The sequence below is a fragment of the Cicer arietinum genome, chromosome 5 (assembly GCF_000331145.2).
Source record: "Cicer arietinum cultivar CDC Frontier isolate Library 1 chromosome 5, Cicar.CDCFrontier_v2.0, whole genome shotgun sequence".
Lineage (NCBI taxonomy): Eukaryota > Viridiplantae > Streptophyta > Magnoliopsida > Fabales > Fabaceae > Cicer > Cicer arietinum.
Genome location: NC_021164.2, coordinates 58,814,990 through 58,831,434, shown reverse-complemented (window position 1 = coordinate 58,831,434; position 16,445 = coordinate 58,814,990). Strand labels below are relative to the sequence as shown.

The window sequence follows — 16,445 nt, the reverse complement described above, 5'->3', positions numbered from 1 at the left end:
AGCAGGAATCCAACTGCCAAATTAATTCAAACATTACTGACTTAAGAAACCAATCAATACTTCATTGTTTGATTATATTGATGAAATTACTCTAACATGTCAACCTTAACAAGCAAAATGTTCCTACCTGAAGCGAGTGACGATGCGGTGAAGGAAGACCGAAAGTACAACCCTAGCAAGCTCATAGCCAGGGCACAACCTTGGTCCTCCTCCAAATGGTGTATATACATTCACAGGGCTTGCTACAGCTTCCGAGTTATTCTGATCAATTTTAATCATAAATTATTATAAGTAACTGAAAAATGTGACTCAACATAACATTAATTAGAAGAGCAATAAAAATTAATGATGTACCTGCCATCTCCATGGATTAAAGGTGCGTGCGTCTTTGAAATGTTGTGGATCCAAATGCACAGCACGAAATGATGCAAACACCTTCCATCCCTTAGGAATAGTGTAACCTATATTATTACAAAGTTGTAAATTGATATGTTCTTTGTCTATTAGTATATTATGTGTTATTATTCACTATATAGTCCATATACTTTTATTTTTGTTTTGTTTATTTGTTACTACCTTTTATGTCGATGTCTGTTGTTGCTCTCCTAAATATCCCACCAATTATGTTTGCCACCCTTAAGGTCTCATTCACAACCTGTATAAAGATACTATTAGTATTGATAATTTTGATTATACCTTTACTGATATTATTAACCCATTGAGGATTAATTGAGTTATTATATACTTACGCATTGAGTAAATGGCATTGACTTGTAATCTGTCCACTCTAGTGCTGCCTCTGGCTCACTCCTTGCTCTGATTTGTTCATGCTCTTCCTGCAAGACAGACACAATTCATCGATCAATGGAAACTCTAGTTTCAACTATATCTAATCAGTGACAGTGACAGTGACACTAATATATTGGAACACACAATGGTTTCTGAACTTTGTTCCTATGAATTTTGGATAATGTAATGTGAAAGACAATGGACGACGTTTGTCAAAAATATAAGTTAATAATTTTCTTCATTTAATTACATCAATTTGATAAATTAAATTTTACAGACACATTCATTTTCCTTTATTTTTATCAATTAAAATCAATCAAGTCATTATTTCAATTATAAAGATCATAAGAAGTTTCAGGAATAAAATTTCAGACTACTTTATAGGTCTATAGTGAACCACCAATATTATGTCCATCTTAGCATCCACTTATCATGCGGTCCATGTTAGCCTTGACCTTCATTTAATTACGCCCGTGTGATCCAAAATAGTCATTGAAATCAGAGCCCCACAATTTCCTATACAATGGGACAGTCGGACAGATTCAACCGAAGGGGTCAAGTAGATTAATTGCATGTTTGGTTCAACAACAAGAACAATTAATTATAATTAACAAGAACAATTAATTATAATTAACAGTGAGTTAAAATAAGTTATGTTTGAATATATACATTAAAAATAAATCATTTTAAAAATTACGTTTGAAATCAAATGTTAGGTATGATTATTTAAGTTAAAATCAATTCTATTTAATTACACTTAAATATATTAAAATAAAATTTATACTTCTAAAATTAATTTTAAGGTATCCTAAAGGTGGAAAGTTTTACACCTCCAAATCGGTACTGATTTGGCAGCAGAGTAAATTCTGCACAAACCAAGTTCTCTTATTTTCTGCAAAGTGCAGTGTACAGAGATGATGCAGGGTGGCAAGGTTGTTTGGGTCTTTTGACCATACCGACAAACGGATCCGGTCAAAAAGACCCAACACGAAGCGTGCGCTATGGTAATAATTTTGAAACTTGATTGGACCATGTCTCTCCTTATAATTTGTTCTTGGTTACTAGTGGAGTATGTCTACAGTTTTCTGCCATCTCTCCACATGCGGATCGAATTTATTTTTTATTCAGAGTGATTAATATACATTTTGTCTAAAAAAGTATAATTATACATTTGAATAGACAATTTCTATGGTATTTTTGAAAAAGAACTGTTAATTGGTATTTTTAAATTTTTAATCAATAAATGTGTTAATTTTTCTCACAGTATTTATATATTAAATTGACTAAATTATTTGTAGCATACATTTATTTTTTTTAATTTAATTTCCTTAAATTTAATAAATTACTTTCCTGAATTTTTTTATTTTAATTAAAATTAAAATTTTTATCAAATTAAAAATTCATAGCTATTTCTCTTCCTCTCGCTAAATCGTTCCACCACTAAAGAAAATCATTCTCTTTTGTTGTTCTTCCGCTGTCATAAGAAGACCTCTTTACCATTCTTCCACCATCACGAGAAGATGCCTTTTCTTTGTCACACCCAATTCGCTCGTGTTTGTATCAATGTCAGTAGTCAACTACGCACCATCATCGTCAGGTAGTTGTTTCTAGGTTTATCTTTGATTCTTAATAAACTATTAACGGAGAAAGATGATGAAAAACGACTGAAGAAGCTGATGAAGAACGACAGATAACAAGAGGAGAACAACACATTATTTTTTGTATATAGTTTAATAAATAAATATTAATTATTTCAAAACAAAATAAAAATATAAAACTTCAAAATTAGGTTGTATTAAATTTAAAACATGATCAGACTTATTCATAAATAATATCTCATTAACTTATTAGCGATTTAATTAAGTTATTAGTGATTTAATTTGATAATATCAAAAACATAAAAGTCATAATTTGAATAAAGGATAATCTTATTATGTATGCTCACCCGTAAAATGAAATTACATATGAAATAAATGTTGTCACAAAAGTAAGGACCCAAAAGTAAGGACCCAGATTCTCTATCACCAACTGCAAGTAATCAAGTTGTACAAGTTGTAAGTGAATGTCTACTTGATTGAAATTAAATGACCCTAATATCAAATTTGGTAATTTTAATTCAAAAATAATATTGAAACTTGTGCTTTTAACTTTTTAAAAGTATAAAAGTTGTTATTTTCAATGTAAAATTTCTATTTTTAATTTTTAATAAATATTTTTAGAGTTAAAAATATTTGTTAATATGATTCATTTAAAATAATTAAAATTTATTTTTAATCTCGACCATTTTATCTTTATGGATGCGTCCCACAATCACAAATTCAATTTCCAAATAAGTCTATATAAATAATATAATGAACATAAAAGACTTAAGTAAAAAATACTCCATCTCCATTTTACAATGAATGATATTTTTTTAACTATTTGATATTCATTTTAAATGAAAGTTTAAAGAATTAATTCAATAATAAGAATTTGACCCTTTAATTTTAAAAAATTTTCTCAACATCAAAATAATTGATTTATTTGTAAAAGTTAACTATTTCAATTTTCAATACACTTTTTTATCATTTAATTAATACTACTTACATATTCTCTAATGTAATATTTCTCTTTCAGTTATGACATTAATAACAAGAATAATTTAATAAAAATAATATTCTTTCTTTTAGTTATACATTTTTTTAATGTATAAAATAATGAATAACTCAATTATTTTAAACAAATAAAGCAATAAATAGTATCATTTTAAATAATATGTCCACCAATTTGCGTATCGGAAATTACTTTGTCTTTCCAATTGCATTAAAAATTTAATTTAAAAAAACTTATTGGCCCATAATCAATTTTTATGAATATTAAATTTATTTGTAATATATGATCCTCCATTCCTCTCACTTTCACGTAAATAAAAAAAATTATATAAATGAAAGAAAAAAAATACATTTACTAATATTCTTGTCAGGAAAAAAAAATTAGTGAATTCATTGTTATCTTTAATGTGAATTGAAAGATATCAATGTATTGAAAGTGATTCATGTAATATTAATTAAATGATACAATTAAAATAAATAATTAATATTATATTAAAAATTGAAATTGTTGTTTATTTTCGAGCAACTTTTTTTCAACTAGGTCACTCTTGAGAATATTAATTAAAAAATGTAATTAGGAACCTAATTTAAATTTAAATTTTACATAATTAATTGATAGGAGTATTATATATTTATAATTCACTCTTATTTAAAATATTAATTATAATTAATTATATATTTGCCAAAAAAAATCACTCCTATCAAATAATTATGTAAATGTAATGATGATCCTAATTTAAATTTTAAAATGAAAAGTTATTATTATAATTTAAAATATATTCAAATTAAATTTACAAAAATAACTTTTAAATACTACTCTAAAATAAAATATAAATAAAAAATAATTTAAAAATTGATGTATTTATTTTTATTTTTAATTAAATATATCAATTTTTAAAAATATTATTTTATTTTGTTGTGAGTATTTTGAAATAGTTTTAGTATCATATAGCTAAATATTTTGTAGACATTAATACATCTTGTGTATATCTTGAGAAAGATAGAAATGAAGAGAATGATATGTTGATATATAAAAAAAAATTGTTAAATTAATGCAAAAAAATTGAAATGCGAAAGTAGATTAAACATCGAACATAAGCAGAAAAGTAAATCCTAGGTAAGAGGTGCAGAGCGTAAGAGAGGATTGGATCAGATAAGAAAACGAAGTTTCAAAGGAAGCATCCCCACACGGGTGGAGTGGATCGTGGATATGGATATGCTCATGCTGGTGGGGTTTCTAGCACCCACAACCATACGGTCTAGCCTACTTTTGAATCACACTTACAACATTTTATCAAAAGATGGACAATTTTATGTATCAACCAAAAAATGTTCTTTTCACAGAAAAGTAAAAAAAAAAAAATTGTAATTGTGTAGTGTAGGTACATCAAATAAACATGGATTAATTTTTTTACTCAAGAAATTTTGATTAATTAATATTTTAGATAGTATCATTTAAAACTTTTGTACACATTAATAAATATAATAATTAAAAGAAATTATTTTATGAAACTACCGTTCTTAATTATTGATAAATTTTTTAACTATTATTAATATAAATTATAATAATATTTTAAAAATTATATATATAATCATCATTGAAGAATGGTATAGAAAAAATAAAATAAAATTGCATTTATTTATTTTAAAATAATATTTTTTATTAAAATGTAATTTATTCTGAGACAAACAAAATACTATAATGACAAATCATACATGTCAAGGTAGTACAAGAATCTTATTTAATATCATAATAATGACTATCAAAACACAATAATTTATTGAGTGATCAAATTTTATTACTTATTTTATAGAGATCATGAAAGGAGACGGTGAAAATAATCAATCAAAATATTTGGTTTATTTTCTACTTTTACTCTCGTACTATTGATCATATGTATCTCCCATAGGTAGTACGATCCAGGCATCCCTTCCATTTTAATTGACTTTTTAATACAAATTATTGTGTAATTCTCATTATCAATTTCATTAAAATAATTATTTATTTTTTGTGTTATTGTTTCCATAATTGTTATTGTGGAGTATATATAACACTCAATCGCATTAATATGAAAATATTTTTTTATAAACATGTTATAAATATTCACTGTTTTATTTTTTACTCAACTAAGTATTCACTTGTTGTTTGGTATACATGTGAATTTTTTTCTCCCAACTAATATATTAAAGAATAAATTTTATAAAACTAAAAATATGAATTGGAAATTTTTATAATAAAAAAAAGGAATATGAAGGGGTAGGGAATTTCATGATCTCATAAATAATCAAATAAAGTAAAAGATAGGAGTACATACCTTGAGTTGTGCCAAGGCTAAAGGAGTCTCAGTGAGGAACTTGACGGCAAGAGTCATTATAGTAGAAGTTGTTTCGTAACCAGCAACGAGCAAAGCCAACATAAAATCCACTATTTCCTCGTCACAAAAGTGTTCACCTGAAGCCAACAATGCTCCAAGCATGTCATTCTTTTTCTCTTCGCTTATAATGTCACTCTCTTTTCTCCTTTGCCTCACAATCATTGTCAGTTCCTCTGCCACCTTCCTTCTTGCCTAAACAATCAAATTTCAAATAGTACTATAATTTAGCTAACCAAAATATAAATAAATAATACAAATAAAAAAAATTGTTATTAGTGTAAAATAATCATAAATTACGTTCAATAAAAATGTAGTATATCACAGTTACAAAATAAAATATAAAAAGTTACCTCAACAAAAAAATATCAATTATCCAGCAAATTAGACTAATTAACCAAAAAATTATTTTTAAAAAAATGTTAATTTAAAATTTTACATCAAACAAAATGAAGAAGTTAATTAGACAAAATTAAGGTGCATGAACCTTGATGGCTCTGCGGTAGGTGGTAGAGAAAAGAGGGAAAGGTAGAGTGAAAAATCCTTCAATAACAAGCATGTACTCTTTCCTTAAACTCTCAGTCCATTCATCTGGATCGAAGCTCATCAGTTGTTTCACTGTCAGCTCAAATGTTATCTGCAACAAGTAATTAGTTAATTACTACAAAAAAAAATCATTTAAATACACATTTTTAGCAATTAAAGTAATAAAATTTTGGAAAAAAAATTACTAATTACAGTAATACTAATGAACATTTGTAAAATTTGAATTTCATGCTACAAAGTTATAAAAAATGAAATTTTACATTTCATTAACAAACTATCAAAAAAAAAGAAGAAAAAAAAATCATTTTTTTTAACATGTCATATCACATTAATTCATATACATGCATGCTAGCCCTCTATGATGATGACCTAATGTTGTATATTGAGAATGATTATTCTCCCTTGTAGCAGGAAAACCTTTTCAGTTAAGTTAACGTGATGCAAGGATTATGTGCAAGGGAATTGGACATATTGTACAGAACCATGGAATCTGAGTCATCATTTACATCACGTACATCAACATCACAATCACATGCCAACACGTATTAATAAACTAATAATTAATTAAAATCAACTATCTCTAACCAACGCAAAATTGAATAAAATATAAACAGCACACCATTTTTTTTCAATATAATTGAATTAAAAAAAGTGCTTAATTAAATTAAATAAATGATAAATTTATTCGTAGTCAAAATTGTGGTTGTATGCAATTAATCACGCATTAGTATTGCAGGCGTGGGAAAAATTGGGCAAGTGTCGATGAAACATTTTTTCAATATAAAAATTAAAAAAAAAATAGAAAGGAAAAAAAACGTAGGTATACCATTAACTTAGATCTTTTAAAGACTCAAATCTAGTTAAACACTTGGAGAAAAGTATACCATTAACTTATAGAACAATAAAATCAAAGATCCAGACAATAAAACTATAAATAAATTAGTACCAAAAAATCATAAATAAATTACAGAGAAAAAGCTGGCCCAGGCCCACCACACACAACACATAGACATGATGATTATGGTAACGAATGAATTGAGCTATTCAAACCTGAGTTAACTCAGTACATCTGCAGCTTAATGAATTGATAATTTAGGAAAGTTAACAAAATTTGATTTAATTTTGTATTTATAAGAAAAATAAAATATTTAACTTTTGAGAAAACTAATTGAATTGAATTAATGAACTAACCTTCTTGGCCTCCTCCATAAGAAAAACCCGGTCGGACCACGAATCCAAGTTGAGCCGGATGAGCCGGTCTATATCAAAGAGAAGATGATCCTTAATAATAGAAGAATTAGCGAAGCTCATAGTGAGAGAATGCATTCTCTTATGAAGAGAACCTTTCATGAGAAGTAGCGAGTGTTTTCCAAGAAGATTCGATATCGAACCGGGGTAACTACATTCAAAGAGTTTCCCTTCGTTCATAAGAATGAACCGGTTCGTTTCCGGGTCAGCCGAGAAAACTGTCGGTTCACCGAAAACGTGAGTTGTGAAGATTGAACCGTACCGGTTTACTCGTTGGTCGATGAAAGGCTCAGGATTTTCACTCTTGTATGCTGATATGAGCTGTAAGGTTTCTCCGATGAACGGTAAACCGAGACTCCCCGGCGGTAACCGGAGTCGGCGGTAACGGCTCTGCCGGAGAAGGAAGAGAAAGACGAAGAAGACGATCATGATGATTAAGAAGAGAAAATAAGCCATTGGAGTAGAGTAGTGTACTAAAAAGTACTAGTGTATTTATGTGTATATATTGAGAGAGAGAGAGAGAGAGAGAGAGGATAGGTTTGGATGATTTGAACTTTGAAGTGTGTGAATTGTGAAGGAAGGAGCATTAATGGAGGGAGAAGGGGCACACGAGTGGGTGGGGTACCTTTTTGCTCTAGAAGAAGAAAGCGATGTGTTGGAAGAAATAAATGTGGGATATTTTGGAATATGTCACTTTTTTTCTTTCTCTCTTTCTAAAACACTTTTTCTTTTATCTTATTGTGTCTCTAGATAAGACTTTGTTGGGGAAAAGTTTCTCCTTTTATTTTTCTCCTCATACTTTTCTTTTTTCCTTTTTAAACCAACAAGGAAAATTAGTACTTCCTCCACAATTGGTCATCTACTTCCAAAAATATCTGTCTCAAAGTGAATGATGCTTTGAATTTTCGATGCCTTTATTCATTTATTTTGCAGCTCATGTGTATCACCACGCCTTAAGTTTTTTAGTTCAAAGTAGTGGGATTAATGCTTAAATAGGAAGCGAGACATCTGATTTTCTTTTCATTAGTGTTGAACTACCTTTTAAATAGCTCACTCTATAGATCAAACTTGAGTTCTTTTTCTAAGATACAATCATATTGTCAACTCTTCCAGCACCATATTGATTGTATGAATTTTATTTTTTAACTGTACTTTATAATTATTTTACTTTAATAAGTCAATACCTTTCTATTTACCAATAATATATTTAATGAAAACAATTTTGGTAAACGTTGATATCCTTTTAATATGTATCAAATGAATAAATAATCGTAGAATAAATAATGTGAAATAAAAAACATGTCACATATACAACTGTTATTTTTAAATATAAGACTTTATAAATTACATTGCAAAAAAAAATATAGATACATTGATTAGAATATTTTAATTTTTGTTACTAAAGAATATTTTAGTTAAAATAATAAATATGGTTGAAAATTTAATATATATATATATATATATATATATTTGTTCATGCGGTTATTTAATTTAATTTTAGGTGACATTTCAATTTTTTTTATCGATTCAATCTTTTATTTAATTTTAAGTAATAATTTAATCATTTGTATCTTAAAATGTCAACAAAAATTCATCAAAATTTTCAAACAAAATCCATAAAATTAATTATTATCTTCAATATAATGCAAATTTCATCAAATTCATAGCTCAAATATTCAAATAAACTCATATTTTCATTCTTTATTTGATGAATTTGATGTTGTTGGAGATGAAAATATGAGTTTATTTGAATATTGCATTTGATGAATATATGAATTTTCTTGAAATTGATATTGAATTTTATGAGTTTTGTTTGAAAATTTTGATGAATTTTTTAAGTTTTTGTAAAAAAATGATAACATTATTGACATTTTAAGATATAAAAGATCAAATTGTTATTTAAAATAATAAAAGACCTAATTATAAAGAAAAAAAGATAAATTGATGGACAAAAAGGACATAATATTAAAAAAAATATTTACTTGACTCCATATAGTAAAATGTGTGAAAAAAGGATCATAAGGGGCTAATTGATAAAGATCAATGATTTATTAATGAAAAATTTCAATCGCGTAGATCAAATATTCTGGTAGAATGGTCAAAGTAAGTGATGGTATGTATATTTTATTTAAAATAATAATAATAATTGAAATTTATTTAGATATATTGATTTAACTATTAATTTTATTTTATTTCATTAGAGATGGATTATTTTTCTAGGTGCTCACAGTTCTAAACCCAAAGTAGTTTAACAAATGAAATTCTCATTATGGGGAAATAATTTTCAAAATGAGCTTATTGTCGATTCAAAAGAATAATCTTAAAGGAAAGGGAAAAAGAAAATGGAGAGTAAAATAAAAGATAAAAGTGAAATCATAAATAGAATCATTCAAATTCTAATCAATTTAATACATGAGATAACTTTAATTATAAGTTAAATTTTTTATTTTGTGGAAATTATTATTATTTTCATTTTTAAAATAATAATTAACTTAAAAAAATTCATCAAAATAAAATAAATATATTTTAAAAAATAAAAAAACACGACAAAATAAATGGGCATAAGTAAAAGTAAATGGGGCTAAGTTAATGGAAGGAGTAATCTCATCTGACAATAGCAACCTAGGTTGAATCAACAAGTAACTAACCATTTACATAAACAAGTAACTAACTTTATTTATCAAACTAACTAACTATACTTCTACTCAATTATTACAATCATTTTCCCTTTCATATATCAACACCCGCATAGCTAGCTATGAGCATCAGATTGTGGAAGTACCAAGATTTAAGAGACTTGATGAATATACCTGTAATTTATTCCTTACTAGAAAACATAAGGAACCTCGTTAGTAGGCATGGCAACGGGGCGGGGCGGGGGTGGATTTTGCCTCCTCCACACCCGCACCCGACTAATCGGGAAAAATCTGCCCCCGCCTCCGTTTTATAGCGGATGTAAAATTTAAGCATCCATCTCCGCCCGCAACGGGTCTCGGGTTTCCCCGCCCGCACTCGCACCCACTCAAATATATAAAATTATAAATTTAAAAATCATGTTTATTATAATAAAATAATTATTATTAAATAATAATAAAATTAAAAATATTTTATATAAAGATAAAATTATAATTTTTAATATTTTAAAAAATATTAAATATATTAAATAAGTATTTGTATATAAAATTAAAAAATTACAATAATAATACTTGCGGGGCGGGGTCGGGTGCGGGAGCGGGGGGGGTATCACCACCCCCCAACCCCCCCCCCCCCCCCCAATTTTATTGGGGAAAATCCGCACCCGCACCCAATTAAAGCGGGCTTTCCCCGTCCAAATCAAGTGGGTTTGGGTGGGTACCCGCGGGTGCGGATTTTATTGCCATCCCTACTCGTTAGACCATTTTTAAATTGAAATAATAAAAAAATTGATGATACGATTTTAATCTTACTGTGAAAATTAATGATAAAATCATGTGAAATATAGTTGGTGTCTGATCCATGGAAATAAGTTTAAAAATATATCTCTTGATTTTCAAATAGGGTCTATGGTGTATGGTACAAGGTATAGGGTTAGGGTTTATAGTTAAGGGTATAGAGTTTACGGTTTGGAGTTAAGGGTATATGGTATAATATTTAGGGTTTAGGGTGTAGGGTAGTTCCACTATGACAATAAGATAGAAATGAACAATGTATATATATATATATATATATATATATATATATATATATATATATATATATATATTATAATCTCATTTGTCTCTCTCAAATCTTCAGGAAATAAACACATAAAATTCCTATGAAATATTGTGTATATGAAAACATAGTAGTTTTCGCTCTTGAGAATAATTTTAAAATATATCACTTGATTTTAGGATTTAGGATTAGGCTTACGATTTAGCGTTAGGGTATAGGATAAAGGTATTTGGATTAGGGTTTGGGAGGTTTAGGGTTAGGGTATAGGGTTAGAGTTTAGAATTAATGGTACAAGGTTTAGGGTTTGGACTTAGGGTTTGGACTTAGGGTATAGAGTTAAGGGTTAGGATTTAAGATTTAGGGTATATTATTTAGGGTGTAGGGTTTAGGGTTACAGTGAGGGTTATGGTTAAGGTTTAGTGTTAGGTTTAGGGTCAGGGTATTGGGGATTTGGTATAGGGTATTGGGTTTATAGTTTGAGGTTTAAGATTTAGGGTTTATAATTTTATAGTTAAATTATCATTATTTTAATTTTACCATTTTATCGTGTGACCCTATAGGCTACTGATTTTTTTTTTGGTAATAGAAATGCATTATTTTTACCGAATTAATGAAATAATTGATAATATGATTTTCACCTTACCTTAATGACTTATTATTGTGCACTAACTGTCATTTGCTTCAAATGTCTTATATGAACACAAGACTTAAAAGTGTAATCCTTGTTACAATTTAAAGCCGAGGATGTATATTATATTTGAAAGTTAAGAGATATACCTTAAAATCATTCGAAAGAGCAAATACTACTCTATTTTTCAGGATCACGCACGCACAATATTTTACATAACATTTATGTGTTTATCTCTTTAAGAGTTGAGAAGGACAAATGAGAAAATAAATTATCAAATATGTATATATTGTAAGATATATGCCTCCTTGACTATGATTTTGATATAACTTCCAAACATACAATGTATATGCATTATCTGATTAATCTAATAGTTTGGGTTGAGATACATTTCAGGAAAGAATCAAACACTACACTTGGACAAATCTTGGATCTCAAGCAATCAAGCAAAGATTGATCATATCATACAAGGCATGAAGATTGATCATATCATACAAGGCTTGAAGATTATGTGTAAATTTGTCTATTGTTCATAGTATTTATTAGTTAGATTCATCATTATGATTTCACACATCTAATATTTGCCAATTAAAACTGAAATCATAAAATAAGTGTGTTAATCAATCAATTGGGTAATCGATTTTCTGATTCATAGAACAAAGTTTTCATTGAGTTAATCGATTAGCAAATCGATTACTTAAATGTTTTTATCAGACCTGTGTTCTATGATTAAAAGAAATCGATTGGACAATCGATTGATATACTTTTCTTAAGTTACAAGCTTTCTACTAATCAATTAGTTAATCGATTGCACGAATGAATTAGTTCATCATTTATCAGAAACATATTGCATAATCGATTGGCACATCGATTTTAATTAAATATCTGAGTTACAGGGACAAATCAGTCGATTGGAAAATCGATTTGATTAAGTGTCTGAGTTACAGGGACAAATCAGTCGATTGGAAAATCGATTTGATTAAGTGTCTGAGTTACAGGGACAAATCAGTCGATTGACAAATTGATTTGATTAAGTGTCTGAGTTACAGGGAGAAATTAGCCCATTGTCAAATCGATTATGTTAATGAAAGTGAATTGACTGAGTAATCGATTGTTTGATCTCGCATTTTGAACAAAACAATTATAATCGATTATTCAATCAACTCTGAAATGAACTGGGTATCAGTTTCTGATATATGCATTAGAAAAATCGATTAGCAAGTCGATTCGTTCATCTATTTCAAGAATTTCAAGAAAAACAAGAAATGCGAAATCGATTGATCTGGTAATACGCATTAATAAAATCGATTGGAAAATCGATTTGTCTGAATTTTTTCTGAAACTATATAAACTGAATCAATCACAATTTTTAAACATATAGAAAGAACTGAAAGAATTTCATTAGCTTTTCAAAAAATACACTTTGAGAAAAATTATTGTAACTCACAAACATTATTGGCAAATACTTAGTGTGAGAGTTCATTGTGATTGAATCAAGTGTTTTAGTCTTTTTGAAAGAACCATCTTTGTAAAAGAAAGATAGTGGAAATCCAGTATTGTGAAACTGGTGGTCATCTTTTAGAGTGTGTGTGATCATCTAAAAGAGATCTCAATCTGATCTTGCTAGAGCTTGGTGATTAGTTCTTAAGGATAGATTGGTTGTTGTTGTAGATTGATGTTGAGTTAGATGTATAGGCATTGAAGTGCTGGAAAGTCTGTAAACATACTCAAATTATTTCTAGTAAAGGCTGAAATCAGTAACTGATTTCAGGACTGGATGTAGACTATCGAATAGATAGTTGAACCAGTATAAAAATCCATGGTGCACACTTCTCTATCTCTATACTCTTTATCTTGATAATACATGTGTTCTTGAATCTCAATTTTGAATAAGATTTGAATCTATTATTGTTAAATTGAAATTATATATATATATATATATATATATATAATCTTATGTATGTGTGATGCATGAAAACATGGTAGTTTTCGCTCTTGAGAATAATTTTAAAATATATCTCTTGATTTTTGGTTTCAGGGTTAGGGTATATGGTAATAGTATAGGGTTAAGGTTAGGGTTAGGTGTAAAATATATGGTTAGGCTTAAGGGTTTAGGTTAGGGTTTATGGTTTGGGGTTTAGGAGTTAGGATTTAGGGTACAAGGTGTAGATTTTAGGGTACAAGGTTTAAGGTTAGGGTTTAGGATGTATGGTACATGGTATAGGGTTTATAGTTAAGGGTATAGGGTTAGGGTGCAAGGTTAAGGTTAAGGTTAAGGGTATAAGGTTTAGGGTATAATGTTTAAGGGTAGGGTTATGGTTTAGAGTAAAATTTTCACTATGATAGTAAGATAGAAATGAACACTACATATATATTCAGTAATCTCATATGTCATTCTCAACTCTTCAAGAGATAAATACATAAAATTCCTGTGAAATGTTGTGCATGTGTGACGCATGAAAATATAGTAGTTTTTGCTCTTGAGAATAATTTTAAAATATAACTCTTCATTTTGGGGTTTAGGATTAAGCTTAGGGTTTAGGATTAAGGTATATGGTTTATGGGTAGGGTTAGGTTTAGGGTATAAGGTTTTGGTTAGGGTTTATGTTTTGGGGTTTAGGAGTTAGGGTACATGGTTTAGGGTTATGGTATAGGGTTAAGTGTGTAGGGTACAAGGCTTAGGGTTATGATATAGGGTATAGGGTGTATGGTACTTAGTGTAGGGTTAGGGTCCATGGTTTATGGTTAGGACATAGGGTTAAGGGTTTGGGTTTAAGGTTTAACGTACAATGTTTAGGGTGTAACGTACAACCTACAATGTTTAACGTACAATATTTAGGGTACATGGTATAGGATTTAGGGGTAAGGGTTTATGTTTAGCGTGACAATGAGGGTTAAGGTTAGCATTTAGTGTTAGGGTTAGGGTTAGGGTATTAGGGATTTGGTATCGGGTATAGGTTTTATGGTTTGGGTTTAGGAGTTAAGGTTTATGCTTATGGTTAAGGTTTGGGGTTTAGGAATTAGATTTTAGACTTAGGGTTTGGGTATAGGGTTTAGGAGTTTGGTTTTAGGGTACATGGTATAGAGTTTAGGGTTAGGGTATAGGATTTAGGGTGTATGGTACATGATTTAGGGTTATGATTTAGAGTTAAGGGTTTAGGGTTAGAGTTTATGGTTTAGGGTTTAGGGTTTATGGTATAAGGTTTATGGTATAGGGTGAAGGTATAGGGTTAGGGTTTATGGTTTGGAGTTTATAGTTTGGTTTTAGGGTACAGGGTATAGAGTTTAGGGTTAAGGTATAGGGTTTAGGGTGTATGGTACATGATTTAGGGTTAGATTTAGAGTTAAGGGTTTAAGGTTTTGGTTTATGGTTTCAGGTTTATGGTATAAAGTTTAGTGTAAATGTTCCACTTTGATAGTAAGGTATAAGCGAACGCTTTAGGGTTTGGGTTTAGGCTTAGGATAAAGGTATAATGTTTAGTGATAAAGTTTAGGTTAGGCTATAGTGTTAGGGTTAGGGTTTACATTTGGGGTTTAGAGTTAGGGTTTAGAATATAGGGTATAGGGTTAATGGTGTAGAGTTTAGGGTTATGGTTTAGGGTTTATGGTACATGGTTTAGGGTTTGGGTATAGGATGTAGGGTTTTAGGTATAAGATATATGGTTAGGATTTAGGGTTAGGTTTACGGTTAAGGTTAGGTTTGGGTTTAGGGTATAGGGTTAAGGTTAGGTTTGGGTTTAGGGTATAGGGTTAAGTTTAGGTTTAGGGTTAGGGTTAGGGTTAGGATTTGGTTTAGGTTTAGGGTTAGGGTTTGGTTTAGGATTGGGTTAGGGTTAGGGCTATCGTGAGGTTTAGGGTTTAGTGTTAGGGTTAGGGTTAGGGTTTAAGGTTATGGTTTAGGGTTATGGTTAGGGTTTAGGGTTTAGGGCTTAGGGTTTAGGGTTTAGGGTTTAGGGTTTAGGGTTTAGGGTTTAGGGTTAGGGTTTAGGGTTAGGGTTTAGGGTTTTGGGTTTAGGATTTTGGGTTTAGGGTTAGGGTTAGGGTTAAGGTTTAGGGTTAGGGTTTAGGGTTTAGGTTTAGGGTTTAGGGCTAGGGTTTAGGGTTTAAAGTTAGGGTTAGGGTTTAGGGTTAGGGTTAGGGTTAAGGTTAGGGTTTAGGGTTTAAAGTTAGGGTTAGGGTTTAAAGTTAGGGTTAGGGTTTAGGTTTAGGGTTAGGGTTAGGGTTAGGGTTAGGGTTTAGGGTTTAGGGTTTAAGGTTATGTTTAGGGTTAGGGTTTAGGGTTAGGGTATCTGTAATCGATCTATACAACTATTTTAGACGCAGTTATTATCATTTATTAATGAAAGAGTCCAAATATATTTAAAAATAATATTTAGAATTTAATCGATCATAAAATTAAAAATATGAATTTTTATTCTGAAATAAAATATAAGTAACCTAAAAATTAATAATTAATTTTAATTCTTTAATTAAATATGTTAAGTTTGGTTTTTTTGATATTTTTGTTTATATTTCATTTTGAGAAAGTAAGTAATAATTAATAATTGTATAAATAGAAAAAAGATTAAACCCAATTTG

General features: G+C 29.1%; 1 protein-coding gene across 1 annotated transcript in view; it reads right to left on the bottom strand.

Moving 5' to 3' along the window:
* LOC101495460 (3beta,22alpha-dihydroxysteroid 3-dehydrogenase-like) overlaps nucleotides 1-8,300 on the bottom strand; it is an 8,545-nt gene extending 245 nt beyond the window's left edge. Inside the window, exons 1-8 of the mRNA XM_012715891.3 lie at nucleotides 7,490-8,300; nucleotides 6,240-6,389; nucleotides 5,696-5,947; nucleotides 750-836; nucleotides 577-655; nucleotides 355-461; nucleotides 128-261; nucleotides 1-13 (exon numbers count right to left, since the gene is read on the bottom strand). The exon at nucleotides 1-13 is cut by the window's left edge and continues 245 nt beyond it. Of these exons, the coding sequence (XP_012571345.3) occupies nucleotides 1-13; nucleotides 128-261; nucleotides 355-461; nucleotides 577-655; nucleotides 750-836; nucleotides 5,696-5,947; nucleotides 6,240-6,389; nucleotides 7,490-8,002 (1,335 nt within the window). The 5' untranslated portion in view covers nucleotides 8,003-8,300. The remainder of the gene's footprint in view (nucleotides 14-127; nucleotides 262-354; nucleotides 462-576; nucleotides 656-749; nucleotides 837-5,695; nucleotides 5,948-6,239; nucleotides 6,390-7,489) is intronic.
* Between the last annotated feature and the right edge of the window lie 8,145 nt (nucleotides 8,301-16,445).